Raw genomic sequence first — 19,656 nt, forward strand, 5'->3', positions numbered from 1 at the left:
AAGTGGGAACTCATCAGACTAAAGAACTTCTGCAAGGCAAAAGAAACTAGGATCAAAACAAAAAGACAATCCACCAATTGGGAGAAAATATTTGCAAATCATATATCTGACAAGGGGTTAATCTCCATAATATATAAGGAATGCACACAACTGAACAACAAAAAAGCAAACAGCCCCATCAAAAAATGGGCAGAGGATATTAACAGACATTTTTCCAAAGAAGATGTACAGGTGGCCAATAAGCACATGAAAAGATCTTCAACATCACTAAACATCAGGGAAATGAAAATCAAAACTACACTAAGATATCACCTTACACCTGTGAAAATGGCTATAATCACTAAGAGTAAAAATAACAAATGTTGGAGAGGGTGTGGAGAAAAGGGGACCCTCATACACTGCTGGTGGGAATGCAAACTGGTGCAGCCACTGTGGAAAACAGTATAGAGATTCCTCAAAAAAAACTAAAAATAGAAATATCATATGACCCAGCTATCCCACTACTGGGTATCTACTCAAACAACTTGAAATCAACAATCCAAAGTAATATATGTACCCCTATGTTCATTACAGCACTATTCACAATAGCCAAGACACGGAAACAATCCAAGTGCCCATCGACCGATGATGGGATAAAGAAGCTGTAGTATATGTATATATATGATGGAATACTACTCAGCCATAAAAAAGACAAAATCATCCCATTTGCAACAACATGGATGGACCTGGAGGGAATTATGCTAAGCAAAATAAGCCAGACTCAAAAGAAAAACACCAGATGATTTCACTCATATGTGGAATATAAACAAACACACAGACAAAGAAAACAGTTCAGTGGTTACCAGAGGAAGGGGGTAGGGGGTGGGCACAGGGGGTGAAGGGGAGCACTTATGTGGTGACAGACAAGAATTAATGTACAACTGAAATTTCACAATGATGTAAACTATTATGATCTCAATAAAAAAAATTTAAGAAGAAAAATTACAAGTGGTGGTGAGGATGTGGAGAAATTGGAATCCCCATGCATTGCCAGTGGGAATGTAAATGTTAAATGGTGCAACTGCAGTGGAAAACACTATGGAGATGCCTCAAAAAATTAAGCATAGAATAAACCATATGATCCAACAATTCCACTCCTAGGTATATACCCAAAAGAATTGAAAGCAGAGGCTCAATCATATATTTGTATATCTGTGTCCATAGCAGCATTATTTACAGTAGCCAAAAGATTGAGACAATCTAAATCTCTATAAACAGATGAATGGATAAACAAAATGTGGTGTATACATGCAATGGAATATTGAGCCACAAAAAGGGATAAAATTGTGACACATGTTACAACTTGGGCGAACCTTGAAAACGTGATGCTGCGTGAAATAGACCAGACACAAGAGGACAAAAGTTGTATTATTCCACTTATTTGAAATATCTAGAATAGGCAGGTGTAAAGACGGAACGTAGAATAGAGGGGCTGGCAGTAGAGGGAAATGGGGAAATATTGTTTAATAAGTATAGAATTTCTGATGAGATGATGAAAGAGTTCTGGAAATGGATCATGGTTATGGCACATTGAGAATATACTCAATGCCACTGCACTGTACACTAGAAAATAGCCAAAATGGTAAATTTTATGTTACATGTATTTTACTACAATAAAACAAAGTAAAAAATTATTTTTATCTGGATGATGACATTTGGGATGATTTTTCCAATCTCATTCTTTATTTTTTTTATCACTTATACTCTCTATAATAAATATAATAAGATAACAAAAACATAAAGTGGTTTAAAAAACATCAGGATTGGTTTTAAAAGTGTCAGGTCTTAGAATAGCCCTCGGAACAGCTCTGCAAGGGTTCCATGGATTATTATTGTCTGGACATCCCGTGATATGATGCATCCACGGTCATACATCTCTCTGTGATCACAGCTAAGGAAAGTTTTGTTTCTGTAGCTACAGTCATCAATTACCAGCAAAAGAAATACCAGCTTTGCCACAAATGAACTGAATTTTATGTATTTCTACAAAATGTAATAATAGATCAAAGTAAACATGATGTAGATTTCTATGGGGATCTCAACCCCACATTTTATGACTTTTCCAGGGACTTTCAACCAACTGGATGCTGCTTGGATAGACTTATCTTTTAAAAACTGTAATTATTGAATACAGCAGACTTTTTCTGTGAAGTGCATATGCTCCTTCTGTTTAGAAAAAGAGACCTGCACCCGTTTTCTATTAAAGGTTTTACAATGTGCTCCTTGCTTCAGTGAAGACTTGTATGCTCGAAATTTCTCGTATCTGGAAGGCCCAATGCCGTCTGTGGAGCGGAACACCCCGGGTGCTTTGTGAGCAGCAGTAGGGCCGGGTTGCACGCTAGCAAACAGATGTTCGGTGAGCAGCCCTTCACAGACCCGCAGCAGCTAAGCCTATTCCAACGGATCAAATGGATCAAAGGGGCGGAGGAGTACATATTCTGGGCGCAATTTCCCTCCTTCCATGCTTGTGTTCCACAAACATTAACTGATCCCCTCCCGTGGGCCAGAAGCTGCGCTGGGCACTTAGGACACACAGAGATGGGTACGACCTGACCCTGTCCCCATGATCAAGTCACTCCAGGTCTACAGGGGGAGTGAGAGCATAGTGGAGGCAGGGCTGTGGATCAGCAAGGCCAGGGCGTAGTTCCAAATGGGAGGAGAGCCGACCCCACTCTGGGCTGCGTCCTGAAGGACAAGTGAGACTCAGCCAAGAACTCACTGAGAGGTAAGCAGGGCTGTATTGAGCCCTGGGTATTTCCTGGGAGCAGTGAGGCATGACCATATTTTAGGCAGGAAGGCTGTGGAGCACCTGTCACAGTGCTGGCTAAGTGAGTATTCAATATTTGTAGAAGGCAAAATGGAGGCGCCTGTGAGAGGCCTCATAGAGCTATGCAGAGGCAAGTGAAGATACGATTCTCCTCCACGACGTGTTGTCCAGGGGCCCAGGAGAGGCCAGGAGGGAGCCACAGGTTTGGGAGGAAGTGGCATAGAAATGGCGGTTGAAGCCATGAGTACACAAAACACAGGAGCGTATAGAATGGAATGAAAAGGGGCTGAGGGCTGAATCCCAAAGGACACCAATATTTAAGTCTGAACAAAGGGAAAAGAGCATGGAAACGAGACTGTCAAGAGTGGCCAGGCAGGCAGGGGGAAGCCAGAGTCCTGCACTGCCCAGGGGGAGGAGTCGGTTCACGAAGGAGGACATGGCCAGGAGCACCCAGTGCCGCAGAGCCCTCACACAGGACGAGAACGGATGGGCGTCCCTTGGAGCTGGCACCGTCCCAGCAGAGGTGTCAGCACAATGCTGAGGGGAGGAAGCCAGTTCCGGCAGTGTGTTAAGAAGTGACTGTGAGGCCACCATCCAGCTGGATGAATGCCTTTTTAGAACCTAGAAGGTCAACCGTGAGGGACAAGAGAGAAAGCTGAAACCATATGGGTAAGCTGAGTTCTGGTGAGTTTAGAAGACGGAGGAGCTCAGCATGTGGAGATGCTGAAAGGAAGGCGGAGTACAGAGTATTTCCCAGAAGCCAGGTCCTGGTGTGGCCCAGAGAGAATCCTTGGGACACTCTCGTTCTTCTCAGAATCCCAAACTCTGTCAGGGATCAGGTAAATGAGTTCTCAGGCTTGCCAGCCTCTTCTCTGCTACCTTGTACCAGTCTCTCCATCTACCCCATTGGACCGGGACTGAGACACACTTGACTTGCCTTCAAGGTCTCAGAGATAGACAAGGAATCATATAATGGCACAGTGCAAGGCAGCCCAGAGAGGTTAAGTGATATGGTTAAGGTCACACAGCTAGCTGAAAGTAAATTCCTGACTAGCACACAGGTCTCCAGACTCTAAAGCCAATGCCATTTCTGTTATGTGATCGTGCATTTCATCCATGAGGTTCAGCTGCCTAACTATGCTTGTTCCCTTTCCTTGGAAAGAGAGCGACTTTTCTTCCCAGTGGAGTTCTACTGGTAATGAACAGGAAAACTTCCTCCTCAGGAGCATCTCTGAGCTCTGTTCTTCCATCCAGAGGGCCATTCAGGTATCAAGGAGAGTCTCTGTCTCCTTCTCCCTCTGTATCTCTCTCTCTTCCTCTCCCTCCTTCTCTCTTCTTCTCTCCCCATCTTCCCCTCCCTCTCCCCCTTCCTCCTCCCCTCTCTCTCTTCTCCCCACCCCCTCCCACCCCCGTTCAGAAAGGCACTGTGGGCTGGGAAATGCCCCAGGCCTGCATCAGTAGCAAGAATCAGCCTACTACTGATTCGCAGCTGCAGGGCCAACACAGCCTTTACACTGGTACTTGGCGGGCGGTCTTGGCTCTCAGTAGAATGGCGCTTTGTTATCGCAAACGATCAGTGCACTGAATTGAGCTGGCACCAATGATCTCAGCACTCCTGCCAACCGGGTCACATGCTCTGGTGCTTTCTGAGGGCCTGGCCCCTCAGTGCACCGTGTGGCTCTGCATAGGACGGAGCGGAGAGGAGCCGGGGGCAGGCTCTGCATTTCAGAAAAAAGTGCCTGTGGCCCGTGGTTCCCTCCCAGCAGAGCCTGAGGGATTCGGTCTAAGGATCTGTGGGGAAAGATTTCCACTCCCTGGGTCGAGGGCAGGTTCTTTAGATGTGACCACAGGGCTGCTATTGACGTCAGGTCTGGGGACAGCCCTGTGGGGAGAGATACTGGGCAGATGGGTTATCTCTGTGGCCTGAGGGGATGGGCAGCAGATGGAGGAGTGACCACTCTGCGGTGGCCCGCGGGCTGTCCTCTTTCTGTCTCAGGGCCCGTGGAAGTCTTGGTTTAGCGATTTTTTTTCCCCTTATATGTCCTTTATTGAGGACTTACAGTGTTACAATGTGTCAAATACTGCTGTCACACATACAGATTTCAATTTAAGATCCATTGTACAGTGTGCGTCCAGGAAAGTTAGGCCACAGGAAAGTTAAGATACACAGAGACTCAACGGCCACCCTTTGGCATGCCAAGCTGGCCCAGGTGAACAGGCACCTGCTCGCAGGGGGAGAAAGTCCATGCTGCAGAGTAATATCTACCCTCTTCTCTGGACCTGAAATCCCACTGAGGAACGTCATTCCTTAAGCTTAAAGCTTTCTTCTTCCTTCAAAATGTAAATAGGAGGGGAGATTTTTTCCAAGTGTCGTTAGTCACTTATACTATTATAAGAATAGTTTTGGGGTTATTTTACAGCATCACAGAATGCCCAGATTGGGAAGGACTCCACTTCCTCCAGCCAAGGCGGGAACATCTTCATGCAACTTCTGCTGAAACAAGAAGCACATGACGTTGCATTCACATCTGTTCTTGGCCACCTCATGAGCCCTTGTGAGCCTCAGTTTGGGTTGCTTTAAAATGTGTCTAGTGGGGATGAGAAAAGGAACCTTGTAAGATTGTCTGAATATTAAACACAATGGTCCCACCAAATGTCCATGTGGTTGTTAAATATTTTGACTATCACCCCTGCAGTCCGGGGAGGAGCCGTGACTTGTCTAGATACATAGGTATTTCACCCAACCAAGCTGTTTCTATTACTAAAAAATCGAAAATTAGCAGGCAGACAGATTAGCCTACTTAGATGTGCTCAAACTTAGCTCAAATTGTGTTTTGTCGAATTGATAGCTACTCTCCTAAATAAGAACTCTTGTCCCAGAAAAGATGAGTGAAGACAGTAATTTTTCTTGAAACTGAGAAAAAAACCACAAACATGGATTCTCATTTTGACTGATTTAACAGAAAACAGTCACTAAGGTAGACATTGATTAATTCAAGTTTATTTATTTACTTATTTTCTCTCCCATAGCTCTCTCTCCGTCTCTTATCTCATAGATCATGTACTTTTTGTTAACAGCTTTACTGATGTATAATTTAAATACCACCACACACCCATTTTAAGTATACAAATACTTTTTAGTGAATTTATCGAGTCATGCAACCATCACCACAATCCACCTTTAGAACATTTCCGTCACCCCCAAAAAGTTCCCTTCTGCTGTTTTGCAAGTTCATCCCTATTCCCACTTCCAGCCCCAGGCAACCATTGATCTGCTTGGTGTCTCTATGGATTTGCCTTTTCTAGGAATTTTATGTAAACAGAAAATGGAATAAGCATATATCAGCAATATTTACAATAATTCCATCATAAAGAATTTTGTTTATCCATTGCCCAGTCACGGATTGTTTTCATTTTTTGGCTGCCATAAATAATGCTGCTATAAATAGTCACATACAAGTCTTTGTGTATACATCATTTATTTTCATTTTTCTTGGCAGATATCTAGAAGTGGAGTTGCTAATTGATGTGGTAAGTGCATGTTTAATTTTTAAAGAAACTATCAAACTGTTTTTCAAAGTGGCAGTGCCATTTTACATTCCCATCCCCAGTGGATGACGGTTCCAGTTTCTGCATGTCTTCACCAACACTTGGTATTGTCAGTCTTTCTATATAGTAACCATTATAGTAGGTCTGTGTGGTATCTCATGTGGCTTTATTGGGTAGTTGTATTTCTCTAATGACTGATGATGTTGAGCATCTTTTCACGTGCTTATTAGCCATTTGTATATTCTCTTTGGAGAAATGTCTATTGACATCTTTGCCATTTAAAAAACTGGGTTGTTGTTTTCTTATTGAGTTGTAGAAGTTGTTTGTATATTCTGGATACAGATCATTTATCAGACATGATTTGCAAGTATTTCCTTCCAGTTTGCGGCTTTTCTTTTTCTTTTTACAATGGTGCCTTTTGAAAAGCAAGTATTTTAATTTCAATGAAGTCTAATTTACCAAAGTTTTCTTTTATGAATTGAGCTTTTGGTATCATATCTAAGAAATCTTTGCCTAATCCCAGGTCACAAAGACTTACTCCTATGTTTTGTCCTAGAAGATTGATAGTTCTAGCCCTTAGATTAGGCGTGATCCATTGAGTTGATTTTTGTATATAGTGTGAGGTAACTGTCTAAGTTTTGTTCTATTTTTGTCTTTTCATATAACTACATTGATATCCAATTGTTCCACCATCATTTGTTGAAAAGACTATCTTTTCCTCCATTGAATTGACTTGGCACCTTTGTAAAAAATCAATTGACTATAAATGTGTCTATTTCTAGACTTTCTATTCTGTTCAACTTATCTGTATGTTTGTCCCTAAGCCATAATCATACTCTCTCGATTACCGTAGCTTTATAGTAAGTTTTGAAATCGAGCAGTATAAGTTTTCCTACTATGTTCTTTATGTAGAATTCTCAAGATTTTCTGCATATGGATTCATGTCATTTGTGAACCTGTGAACAGGTTTACTTCTTTTCCAATCTGTATTTAACTGCTTTTTCTTGCCCCTCTTACAGAATCTCCAATGTAATGTTGAATAGAAGTGTCTGATATCTTTGTCTTATTACTAATCTTTGGAGGAAAGGATTCAGTCTTTTTCCATTAAGTATGATAGCTGTTTTTTATAGATGCTGTTTACAATGTTGAGAAAGTCCCTTCTACTCTTAGTTTTGTAAGAGTTTTAATCATGAGTGGTGTCGGATTGTTTGGACGTTTTTTCTGCATCTACTGAAATGATCATGAGGTTTTCATCCCTTATTCTGTTAGTATGGTGTATTACATGGATTGATTTTGAATGCTAAACCGATTTTGAAGTTCTAAGATAAATCTTATTTGGTCATGGTTTATAAACTTTTTTATGCGCTGTTGGATTTGGTTTGCCAATATTTTGTTAAGAATATTTGCATCTATTGCAATAAGGACATTGGTCTGTAGTTTTCTTTGATGTCTTTGTCTGGCTTTCTTAGGGTAGCATCAGCCTTATAGAATGAGTCAGGAAGTCTCTTCTCTCATAATACCAATAATACTGGTATAATAATAGTTACTATTTCATCTTTAAATGTTAGACAGAATTCACCAGTGAAGTTATATGGGTCTGGGTTTTTCTTCACAGGAAGATTTTTTTTAACTATTATTTTAATTTATTTCCTTCTTACAGGTCTATTCTGGACCTTCAGTTTCCTCTTAAGTCAGTTTTGGGAATTTCTTTCTTTTTATGAATTTTTCCATTGCACTTAAGTTGTCTAATTTGTTGGCATAAAGTTGTTCATAATATTCACTTACAATCCTTTTGATTTCTGTCAGGTCAGCAGTGTTGCCCCCTCTTACATTCCTGATTTTGTTGCTTTGGGTCTTCTCTCTTGTTTCTTGGTCAGTTAAGCTAAAAGTTATCAATATTGTTGATCTTTTCTAAGAACCAATTTTTCATTTCCTTGATTTGTTCTAGTCTTCAGTTTTCTAAGTCATTGATTTCTATTCTGATCTTTCTTTCTTTCCTATTGCCTTCTTTGGGTTTACTTGCCTCTTTCTCTCTCTCTCTCATGTTTCTTAAGACAAAAGCTTAAATTATTGATTTGAGAACTTTCTGCTTTTCTAAATCCTAGTTTAGCTCCATCTCATTAATTTTGATATTTTGTATTCTTATCTAATTCAGTTTAAAATATTTCTAATTTCATTGTGATTTTTTTCTTTGACTCCAGGTTATTTAGAAATGTATTGTTTAATTTCTAAACATTGAAGAGTTTCCAAATTTCTTTCTGTTTCTGATTTCTAATTTAATTTATTTGTGGCTGGAGAACATACTCTGATTTAAATCCTTTTAAATACATTGAAATTTGTATTATGGCCTATTAAATGGTCTAATGTAGAGAATGTTCCACATGCATTTGAAAAGAATGTGTATTTGTTATTTTTGGATAGAGTGTTCTGTAAATGTCTGTCAGTCAAGTTGGTTGATAAGTATTGTTCAAGTCTTCTATATCTTTGCTGATTTCCTATCTAATTGTTTCATCAGTTGCTGAAAGTGAGGTATTGAACTCTCTAACTATAATTGCTAAATTGTCTATTTCTTCTTTCAGATATCTATCCATTTTTGCTTCATAAGTTTTGAGGCCCTGTTGTTAGGTGCTATTACATTTATAATTGTTATATCTGCCTAATGTATTTACCCTTTATCGTCATGAATGTCCCTCCTTGTCTCTAGTAACAAAAATATTTTTTATTTTAAAATCTATTTTGCCTGATATTAATATAGCCACTCTGGCCATCTTATTGCTACCATTTGCATGGTATACCCTTTTCATCATTTTACTTCCAACCCATCTGTGTCTTTTGTGTGAAATGTACAGTATCTGTTAAATCTTGTTTAGGGTGACAATCACTGCCTTTGGATTATAATGTTCAGTCCATTTATCCTTAATATGATTATTAATATAGCGTATTTAGTTCTATTTTGTTTTCTATGTCTCATTTTTAAAATCTGTTCCTTTGTCACTGCTTTTGTGCTAAACAACATTCTTAGCATCCTGTTTTGACTCCTCGGTTGCTTTACTATATTTTTGTTATTTTCTTAGTGGTTGCTCTGCAGATTACCACATGCAAATTAACTTACACCATCTACTTCAGGTTTATATTGACTTAATTCCAATAAAATACACCATTTCTCTAATACATCTTCATGTCCTCCCCTCTCCTTTGTGCTATTGTTATAGCTCTCTATACGTTACAAACCCAACAATATTGTGTTCAAATTATTGCTTTATATAATCTTATGTCTTTTTACAAAATTAGGAGAAGGGAGAAAAAACATATTTACCCTGTCATTTATGTTTCCTCACAGATACCATTTCCAGGGCTCTTCATTTCTTCCTGCAAATTCAAGTTATCAAGTGTCACTTCCTTTCACCCTGAAAGATCCTCTATGGCAGGTCTGCTAGTAATGAGCTTTTGCCATTTTGCTGGATATAGAATTCTTGATTGAAAGTATTTGTCACTTCAAATGTCATTCCACTGCCTTCTGACATTCATTCCTTCTGATAAGAAGTCAGCTGCTAATTGTATTGGTGTTCCCTGTAAAGGATGAATCATTTTTCCTTGCTGCTTTTCAGATTTTTTTCTTTTCCTTTCAACAGTTTGATTCTGATGTGTCTAGGTATATAGCTCTTGTGTTTCATATGATTTTTGGTACAAAGCAATACGCTTGTCAGTAGCACATAGCTTATTTATATTATTGTTTAAAGGCAGCAGAGGATGGATTTTTTTAGGTGTCAAGACCTAATGCATATAAGTGATGATGGATATAATTAGGGTGAACATAAATTTCAATTTTCCCAGGACAGTTCCAGTTTACATCTATTGTTCTGGTTTTATAACTAACATTATCCCTCTCATACTTAAAAGTTTCTGATTTGAATTTAAAGCTATAGAATCACTCTATAATTACATCAATTGAATGAATGCACGTGAAAAATCTTCTTTGGTTTCTGGGTGTATCAGACCATGTGATTCAGAAACAAATAAAAGCTACACACACATACACATACAAAAACCTATATGGATGTGTATACACACACATTTTCTTTTTTGGTTCTGTGCTCCTGATCATAAAACAATCCACAGAGTCTCACTGAGAGTTCAAGATTGATAGTTCTGTAGTACACAGATTCTTGCAATGATGAAGAGAGGCAATCCCAAAGCATTTGATAGTAGCTAACGCTTTTGGGCATTTCAGAAACCACTGGTTCTTTGGGAAATGAGAGAAGGGAATGCACTTTAGCTGCACTGAGCACCCGCTCTGTGTCAGATACTGTGCTTGGTACTTTCTGTGCACAATTTCATTTATTCATTGCAAGATCTCTGTGAGGCAGGTATTACATCCCTCTGTTAGAGTTAAGGAAACGAAGTCTTGGAGAGGTTAACGAGTTTTCCAGGGACACATAATTGGAAAAGGAAAGAGAATGCCCAGTTCATCCTACTCCTTTCAAGTCCTGGAAAAATCAGTGGAGAGGCAGCTGTGTGCTCATGGACATAAAGGCCTAAAAGTACTCTGCAGAAACGACACTAGGAGAAAGGGCTCCTATGGTGAGGCCCTCCTGCCAAGTCTGCCTGTGAGCAGGGTTAGTTCTCACAACATCTAACAAACAATATGGCAGCAGCATGAACCAAGGAGAGCGGGCACAGAACAAGCAGAACAGAAGACATGTGCTTGTACTGGTGTGCTCTGCCAGAAAGCCTTGGTCCTAAGCCCTGCTCCTGAGAGGTGATGTGTTTTAAAATGCAGGTATTATTGTTATTCAAGTGTGTTGAGGCCAACAGAGAAGGAGACAGTTGCCAGTGAAAAGATAACTTATACTCACAGATCCCAAGGGTAGGGGGCCACCATGCCATGAAGGGCCACATGGGGAAGCCCTGGGATTTGTCAGAAGGCAGAGGGAGAGGGGGAACCATGGGCAGGAGTCTTTATTGTGGGAAGGAATGGGTGAAGCAGGTTAAGCAGGCTGAGGTTTGGCTAGTTTGAATAATTTCAGGGTGCTGGGGCATAAGGGCTATCCTTGTTTGTCAGGTACCTGCCCTGGGGTGATGACAGCAAGGGGATAGTGGCCCAGAGTATGAGAGACTAATAAGGGAGTTGTGTGTGTGTGTGGCGGGGGGGGGTGGGGGGGGGTGGGGGGGGTGGGGCGGGCTCTGGATTGGTTAGTGTGCATATGAAAGGCATGCTTGCAGGCAAGTTGTTTGCTATCTCTAGGAATTGACCAGTCCTGGGAGGGGCAGTCCCTTCAAGGTCAGCAAGGCCCCAAGATGTCAAAAATCAAATACAGAAATTAGAAAACATGGTTATTATACAAAGCCCTATCCTTCATTCATTCATGCATTCATTGGTGGGTGAGCTTGGGAAGGGTAGGGACCTGAGGGAGGAGACAATATTGCTCTGGCATCTTTAGCCATGAGTCAGGGGATACAGTTTTGATGAAGCTCCACTTTTAATTTGATCTTCATCCCAACCATTCTCTTCCCTTCCCACTCTGCAGATGCCTCCATCCCACCTCATCTGTCACAAGTATATTAATAAGAAAATGAGACCTAGCGCTTATTTAGCCAATATGTTTTTTCCCCTGAGGAAGATTTGCCCTGAGCTAACATCTGTTGCCAATCTCCCTCTATTTTGTATGTGAGCCACCACCACAGCATGGCTACTGACAGACGAGTGGCGTAGGTTCATGCCTGGGAACTTGAACCTGGGCTGCCAAAGTGGAACACACCGAATTTAACCATTAGTCCACTGGGGCTGGCCCGAGCCAATATCTTATCATGTTATTTCTCATGATTCCAGTTCAGTGGGTTTTTCCTGTCTAGTGTCAAGGGAGCTACAGTAAGGCTTCTTCACTCTGTAATTCCCCACCATGGTGGAAACGAACAAGATCAAGTCTGACTAGCATCTGGACTCCCTGAGAAGAAATAATATTGCATTTGGCTTTCCTGGCACAGACTATTGGACTGAACAGAGACAGACTCAGTTACCAGCTCTTGGAGGAGGAGGTAGAGATTTTCACATTGTTCCAGTCTTACCAGTGAACGTCCAGAATTCTCTACATTTGTCTCATTAAGGAAACACACTTACAATGCAGAAAATGCTTGATTATGACCTCACACCTTTCCCTTCTCATCTCCAGCCACACATTTATAAAAACATTGTTCTGTATGGGATGTTCGAGTACAATGATTGAAGCTACAGTGAAGCCAGGGTTCTGTGCACTAGCACTTTGAATAATTAGTAATGGGATGAGGTAGGGAAAGTAGAGGGAGAAATGGCTTGAGATGCCTGATACTGGATGTAAGGCATTAGCCATCTTAGGGCAGAGATTTCATAAAGAGGTAGCATAAAGTCAGAGAGCATGGCTGAGTCCATTCCATTCTTCCAAGATCAGGAGCATGTGTAGCAGATAGAGGGTTGGATGACGGAAATGGAGAGAGCCCTGGATATGACAGCTCTACACCAGGAGACGTTCTGAAGTTCATGGTCCAAAAGTCAAGGGTCAGCTGGACAGGCTGCATCCCCACCAGGGAAGTCTCAAATGTTCATTGTCAAGATGATGAACTGAAAATAAAAAGAAAGAAACAGCTAGGGCCTGTCATCTCTCCATTTCCCTAGCAGCCTCAGGAATGTCCCAAGTTTGTTGATGTCACAGGAGATCTGCCATCTGATTGTTTTGCCTACAGACATAGACTTCTGCCTCAACATGGAACCTTTTTAAAAAGTTAATTAATTCTCAGCACTTTATGTTTTCCAGAGGTTCTGAGCACCTTCTGAGTGAGCTCAGGTCAAGGGCAGATCGTGCGAGAGAGAGAGAGAGAAATGTGCTTTCTCCCTGTTGAAGCAGACAGCCTCCCTGAGGCACCGTGGGCAGGGCAGTGTAAAGGCCCTTTTCCTCTTTGGTGAGGGGTCCCCTCACCTTGAGGAAAGAGGTGATCCTCCATCACAGAGGGGCTTCAGGAAAGGGAAGCAGGCTCTGTGTCTGGGGCTCTTTACAAATGAACTGGTGGGGAAGTAGCATGAAGTTCCTCCTCATCTCTATCCTGAGTCTGTCCTGCCTCTTCCTCCTCACCAGCTTTCTTACCACAACATGGTGACTTGGGGGAACAAGATTATGTGGGACGGTTTTTTCTCTCCCCTGTGCCCTCCTTCTTGGCCACAGCCTGTGCCAAGGCCAGGGTTATGAGAGGCTGGCTGGAGGAAGACACACAGGCTCTATTGGCAGAGTCACTGCAGGTGAGGCCAACTCAAGTAGAGGAAGGCTCTGATTGTTTCCTAGATGGAGGGGAGGGGGCGTTCAAAACAGTAGCCCTTGAACTTGGCCGCACACTGGACTCACCAGGGGAATTTAAAAAATAACAATGCTTGGGTCCCACCCCTAGAGAGTTGGGGTTAGTTGGTCTTGGGCATGTCCAGGCCAATGGCGGGGGTGGGGGGGGGGGTGGTTAAAATCTCCCCAGGTGATGCTAATGTGCAGCCAGAGTTGAGGATGGCAGGGTTAAAGGGAGAGGGAGAAGGAGAGGATTCAAAAGACTTTTCCTGTTGTCTTGGAGAGTGATAACTATGGGATGGGGCAAGAGCTTACACCAAATGACTTGGGTCTGTTGAAGTGAGAGGGGACAGGATAAGGAGCTCATTCCAGCCCCCACACCTGCGGACACTTGGGTTGAAAGTGACACCTTGAACCTGAAGCAACGGAATGCTTCCTCCATGATTCTAGTATTTTTGGGCCTGTGACCGACTAAGAGGCTACTGAATACCAAACCTCCCTTGCACTACGGACAGGTGTCAACTCTCACACTTTCTTCACGCTTATTAGTGGCAACGCCTTGAAGTAAATGAGAAATAAAGGTGGGTCTAGGGGTCCCTCTTATTTTCACAAGGGGCTAATTTGAGTACATATATCTTTCTTTGGAATCCTGGGGTATTTTATACAGTTATAAATCAGAGGAATTATATTTATTGAATGTGTTGTAGATGATAAGGTGAGAGAGAATACTAGAAAAGAAAAATGTCCAGTGTCTGTTCTCAATGAAATTATAATGTATCCAGGGATCTGAGATACACATATGAGAAAATTAGTGAAAAGTCAACATAAATTGCCAAATTACATGATATTATTATAATCCAAACTTTTGGTGTAAGATTAAGGCCTAGAGCTCTTTCTGCCAATGGCAAACTGAGGCACAGAGCAGTTGATTGACTAGACTCAGAGCACAAGGAGAGGAGTCATCCCATCTGCTAATACATGCTGTCATCCTTCTTAATCTTGGAAAAGGCAATAAAATGGTACCCAAATCCAAAGTCGCCACTGACTTTGGAAAACAGACGCTGTGTGTGGTGTGAGCATGGAAATGGGTGGGCAGAGAAAGGACTCAGAGATGGGGAAGGAGACACAGGCTGCCTGGCTGTACCTCCCTAGGTCAGAGGGAAAGCAGAGCTGGACAGAAAGGCACAGGGAGAGAAATAAAAACACAGGAAATAAAGATCACGGGAACCACTGAAGGAAAGCACCCGGAGTTTTCCCCTTTGCCTTCAGGCAGAATGTCTAAGCAGTGTCCTCAAACTTTAATGTATTTAGGAACCGCTGGGGATCCTGATAAAACGAGATCTGATTCAGCAGGTCTGGGATGGCGCCTGACTCTGCATTTCTTTGCTCTTTCTTTTACTTTTTATTTTATTCATTTATTTAATTGAGTTATAACTGATGTGTTGTGTAAGTTTAAGGTGTAAGTTAAGTGTTGATTTGATCCATTTATATGTTGCAATGTGATTACCACTGCAGCCTTAGTTAACACCTCCCTCATGTCAAATAATTATCACTTCTTTTTGGGATGAGAAGAATTAAGATCTAGTCTCTTAGCAACTTTGAAGTTTAGAACACAGTATCGTTGGCTACCATCACTGTATGGCGCTCTGCATTTCTAACAAGCTCCCCTATGTGATGCCTATGCGGCTGCTGCCGGACCACAATGAGGAGTGGGGAGAGGGCCATCCTCACCTGGGATGCCTCTTTCGAGCCTCTGAAACTCTGACCCATGCTGTCTCCTCCATCATTTTTGCTGGAATCAGCCCCTGTAACTGGTGAAAGTAGTGTATTTCTCAGGGTTTTTGAGGTGTGCATACATGCACACACACATACCCCTCAAGAATCATGAGACCCACAGGACAACATGAGCAAGGGGAATGAATAAACTGGAAGCTAGAAGGCAGGCAGGCTGAGGGGCCCACATGGCAGAAGGAAGAGAAGAATAAGGAGGCAGCGTTTGCTTGCTCACTCTCTTCCAGGTGATTAATCTTTCTGTGCCTCAGTTTCCACATCTGCAAAATGAGGATACTATTAATCCTCAGCCCATAGGACTATAGTAATGATTACATTGACTGCTAAATGAATAGTACTTCAAAAATATTAGCAATCTTATTGTTGTTATTATCCCCTGGCTAAATGTTAACCTCCACACGCAATCATGATTCAACAAACGTTTACGGAGCGTGGGCTCTGCCTAGCTCTGGCGGGGTCCCTGAGCGGAAGGTGTGACTTGGTCCTACCTCGTTTATGTTGAGATGAATGAACTCCTTGTTCTTGGTGCTGAGGGCCTGGAACACCCCTAATAGGAGAGACAGGAGGAAAGCATCATGTAGGGAGAGTCCTTCTACAGGTTCAGTTATCTTCCCACGACCCAGGCGCCTTCCCCGGAGCCTGTGGAGGAGCTGCTCCATCTGGTGGTAGCAAGGATCTTCTAGAATGGCAGGCCAGACTCAGGCCCACTGAGTGGGAATTGCTCTTACCTGGTGGAAGCCTCTAGAATCTCTGTGATGGCAGAACCCAGTGGCTTTAGCATTGGGTGGCATGTGCTGTCATCTACAATATGCCAGTCAGCCAGCCAGCTCCTGGAGCCACAACATCTGCCCTATCTTCACTTTTAGGGGCTACAGATCCCTTGCAATCCATGGACGTTCTCCCCAGAAAAAAAGCACATGTATGTAGAGTTTTGCTTGAATCTTGAAAGCTGTTCAATCTCTATGAATCCCCTATGAGAAGGTAAGCATGGAGGAGTTCCCACAGGTGGGCAGAGCCGGGGTAGGAGAGCCAGCCAGTCTGAGCTGGACGCCATGTCTACAACACTGAAGAATCAGAGACAATTGTTTTCCTCTCTGGGCCTCCCCATCTGAGTGGCAGTGGTGGAGCCAATCAACCCTCGCCTCACCTGAGAATCACCCAGGGAGCTTTAAAAATACAACAAAAAGGGGGAGGGGACCGTCACAGAACAAAAGAGACAGAACCCAACAGCCAAATGCAGTGGTGATCCTGGCACAACCAGGCAAATGTGAAAGATGGCCTGGGGAATTTCAGCACGACCTGTCTCAGACGATGCGAGGACTTACTGAGAATTTAGTTAGGGTGCAAACGGCATGATGATTATGCTAAAAACAAGTCTATCTGTTAGAGATATTTACAGATAAAAGGACTGAATTTCTGAGCTCTATTATTAAGTAATTCAGGGAAAAAAATGTGTTAAGGGAACAAATGAAAATGATTAACAAGATGATAATTGTTGAGGCTGGGTAGAAGGCCCTGGAAGCACCTGGGGAATGTTATAAATACTGATGCTGTGTGTCACCCCCTAGATTCTGATTTAATTGGTCTACTGTGCAGCCTGGTCATCAAATTTTTTTTTTTTTGAGGAAGATTAGCCCTGAGCTAACATCTGCTGTCAATCCTCCTCTTTTTGCTGAGGAAGACTGGCCCTGAGCTAACATCCGTGCCCATCTTCCTCCACTTTATATGTGGGACGCCTGCCACAGCATGGCTTGACAAGTGGTGCTATGTCCACATCCAGGATCTGAACCAGCAGACCCCCGGCCGTCAAAGCGGAATGTGTGGACTTAACCAATGTGCCACCGGGCTGGCCCCATCAAAATTTTTTGAAGCTTTCCCAGGGATTGCAATGTGTGGCAACATTTGTGTGTGTGTGTGTGTGAGGAAGATTGGCTCTGAGCTAACATCTGTTGCAAATCTTCCTCTTTTTGCTTGAGGAAGATTGCCGTTGAGATAACATCTATGCCAATCTTCCTCTATTTTATGTGGGATGCTGCCATAGCGTGGCTTGAGCAGTGCTAGGTCTGGAGCCGGGATCCAAACCTGCGAACTTGCAAACCCCAGATGGTGGAAGCAGAGCTCGTGAACTTAACCACTACGCCACTGGGTCAGCCCCAATGTTTGGCAACATTTGAGAAGCACTGGTGGAGGACACGTGAGGACTGATTATTATTCTTTATACTTCATGTATCATTCAAAATTTCCAGAATAAAAAATTAAAATAATCCTGGGGTAAAGCCCCAGCCTTGGTATTTTTCAATCTTCTCCAGATGGTGAATCTAATGTGAGGACCCCAGAGTAGATAACATTAAGCCTAAAGCACCTTCTCTCTGACATTCCTCGATTATAAGAACAAGCTGAGAACACCCTGGAGGGAAGGATTGGTCCTGAGGGGGTTTAGATAGGAAAAGGGCCGTGAGAGAAGAGAAGCCGTCAGATCTCATCATTTCTAGGTCCGTCTGACCACCCTGTAAGTAATCAGTGACTCTCTCAGCAGCGTCTTTCTGAAGTTCACCTCTCACCAGCTACTGGTAACCACCCTAGAGAAAGTCCAGTCTCCTGGCTTGACGTGCAAGGCCTTGAGGACCTGCTCACCTCTGAAACTGGCATTATCAGTCACCACGTATGCCTTGCTTTCCTCTCAGTACGGCTCTCCTGGCGCTCCCAGTCTAGTGGAGACAGGCTTCAGACAAGTGACTATGGATATGTGTTCTAAGTGTCACAAAAGAAGCAGAGGGAGCTCTAGCACCGTGGAACTGAGGAGCACAGCCCCTGCCTTGGTTTACCAAGTGCTCTGAAGTCACCCACCAAACATACTTCAGAAAACGCCAAGCAAGACTGGCTCCATAATTTGTGGGGCCCAGGGCAAGATGGAAATACGGGGCTCCTTGTTCAGAAATTGCAAAAATTCAAGATGGTGACCCAGGAATGTTAAATCAGACATGGGTGTCCTTGGGGGTGCGGGGCCTCGTGTGCCTGCACAGATGGCACCCCCATGGCAGCTGCCCTGGTTCTGAGTTACAGGCCCCTGGATGGGCTTCATTCAGCTTCACCTTTGTGACCACCCTATCACTGTGGGGGGAGGTGGATATGACCATAAACTGCACACACTAAGGACCACCTACATAATGTCTGTCTCTTCTTGGGGTAACAAATCTTGTTTGAGATAACTGTGTCAGCATCCAGGGCTTACAAAATCCAAAGGTGGGTGGAGAGGGGGGGAGGAGGAGAAGGGGATGGGGGTGGGGTAGGATGGGAAGGACTGTTCTGATTCTATGTGCTATGATGGGATTTGACCTAAAATCGACCCTTCCTCAGATATGAGGCAGAACCCCACCCCAGCCCACCGTCCTTCCACAAAGACACTGTGGGTGCGTGTAGAGAATGACTGTTAAAATAAACGCACTGCTGAAAAGACACACATTCCCCCCACAGCTAACCACACACACGTCACATAGATCCGAAGATGGCTCCCTGTGACCTGTCTTTACTCTAATTTTTGGCAGGTTGCTTCTCACGTGCTCCTGGGAGGTGACTGGGGGGAGGTGGACTCTCCCCTGGGCCCAGGACACTTACGGCTCGCGTTCTCCAGCCGGACCATGCAGTTGAGGAAGTCGTCAAAGCCCAGTTGGAGCTCCTCGTCTGCGTATCTGAGGACGATCAGCTGCAGGAGGTGACTGCTCAGCTGGAAGCCTGTGGGGAGAGTGAGGGGTCACCGTCCTGCCATGGCCTGGCCAAGCCCCAAGGGGTGCACCAGGGAGCGCTCTGTCAGCAGAGGGGCGAACTAAGGGGAGGGAGCCAGCATTCCTGCCACAAAGCGTGGGTTCCCAGACCCAGCAGGGGCTGCTGTCCTCAGTGTGAATGCGGGGTGACAGTGTGTGTCTATGTTGGGGCCGTGCTGGTGAACTCACAGCTGTACCTTCTGAGTTTAATGAGTTTGGGGTCTTGGTTTTGACGCCCACAGCACCCATCGCATCTTGCCGACTTTTCAGGAAGCCTCGCTGTGGGGAATCTAACGCTGGACGGTGTCTGAGCCCCACTCCCGCACCAGCCTGCCCTCTCGGTCTATATCTGATCTCACTTCTGGCTGCACTTCCAGCTTCTGCTGGGCCCAGGAGGATTCCAGCTGTGACACCTGTAGTACGTGGGTGTTTCTCAAGGGCATTTCAA

General features: G+C 43.5%; 1 protein-coding gene across 2 annotated transcripts in view; it reads right to left on the reverse strand.

The window, feature by feature from the left end:
• Positions 1-12,379: 12,379 nt before the first annotated feature.
• The window catches only part of CAPN9 (calpain 9), a 46,163-nt gene continuing 38,886 nt past the window's right edge, over positions 12,380-19,656 (reverse strand). The window contains exons 18-21 of one of the 2 annotated variants that reach the window (XM_023647809.2): positions 19,063-19,179; positions 15,936-15,994; positions 15,388-15,467; positions 12,393-12,950 (exon numbers count right to left, since the gene is read on the reverse strand). In XM_023647809.2, coding sequence (XP_023503577.1) covers positions 12,938-12,950; positions 15,388-15,467; positions 15,936-15,994; positions 19,063-19,179 — 269 coding nt within the window. In that variant the 3' untranslated portion in view covers positions 12,393-12,937. Of the gene's footprint in view, positions 12,951-15,387; positions 15,468-15,935; positions 15,995-19,062; positions 19,180-19,656 lie in introns of both variants that reach the window. The other variant, XM_001494410.5, reaches the window with a different exon arrangement.

The sequence above is a fragment of the Equus caballus genome, chromosome 1, assembly GCF_041296265.1.
Source record: "Equus caballus isolate H_3958 breed thoroughbred chromosome 1, TB-T2T, whole genome shotgun sequence".
Taxonomy (NCBI): domain Eukaryota; kingdom Metazoa; phylum Chordata; class Mammalia; order Perissodactyla; family Equidae; genus Equus; species Equus caballus.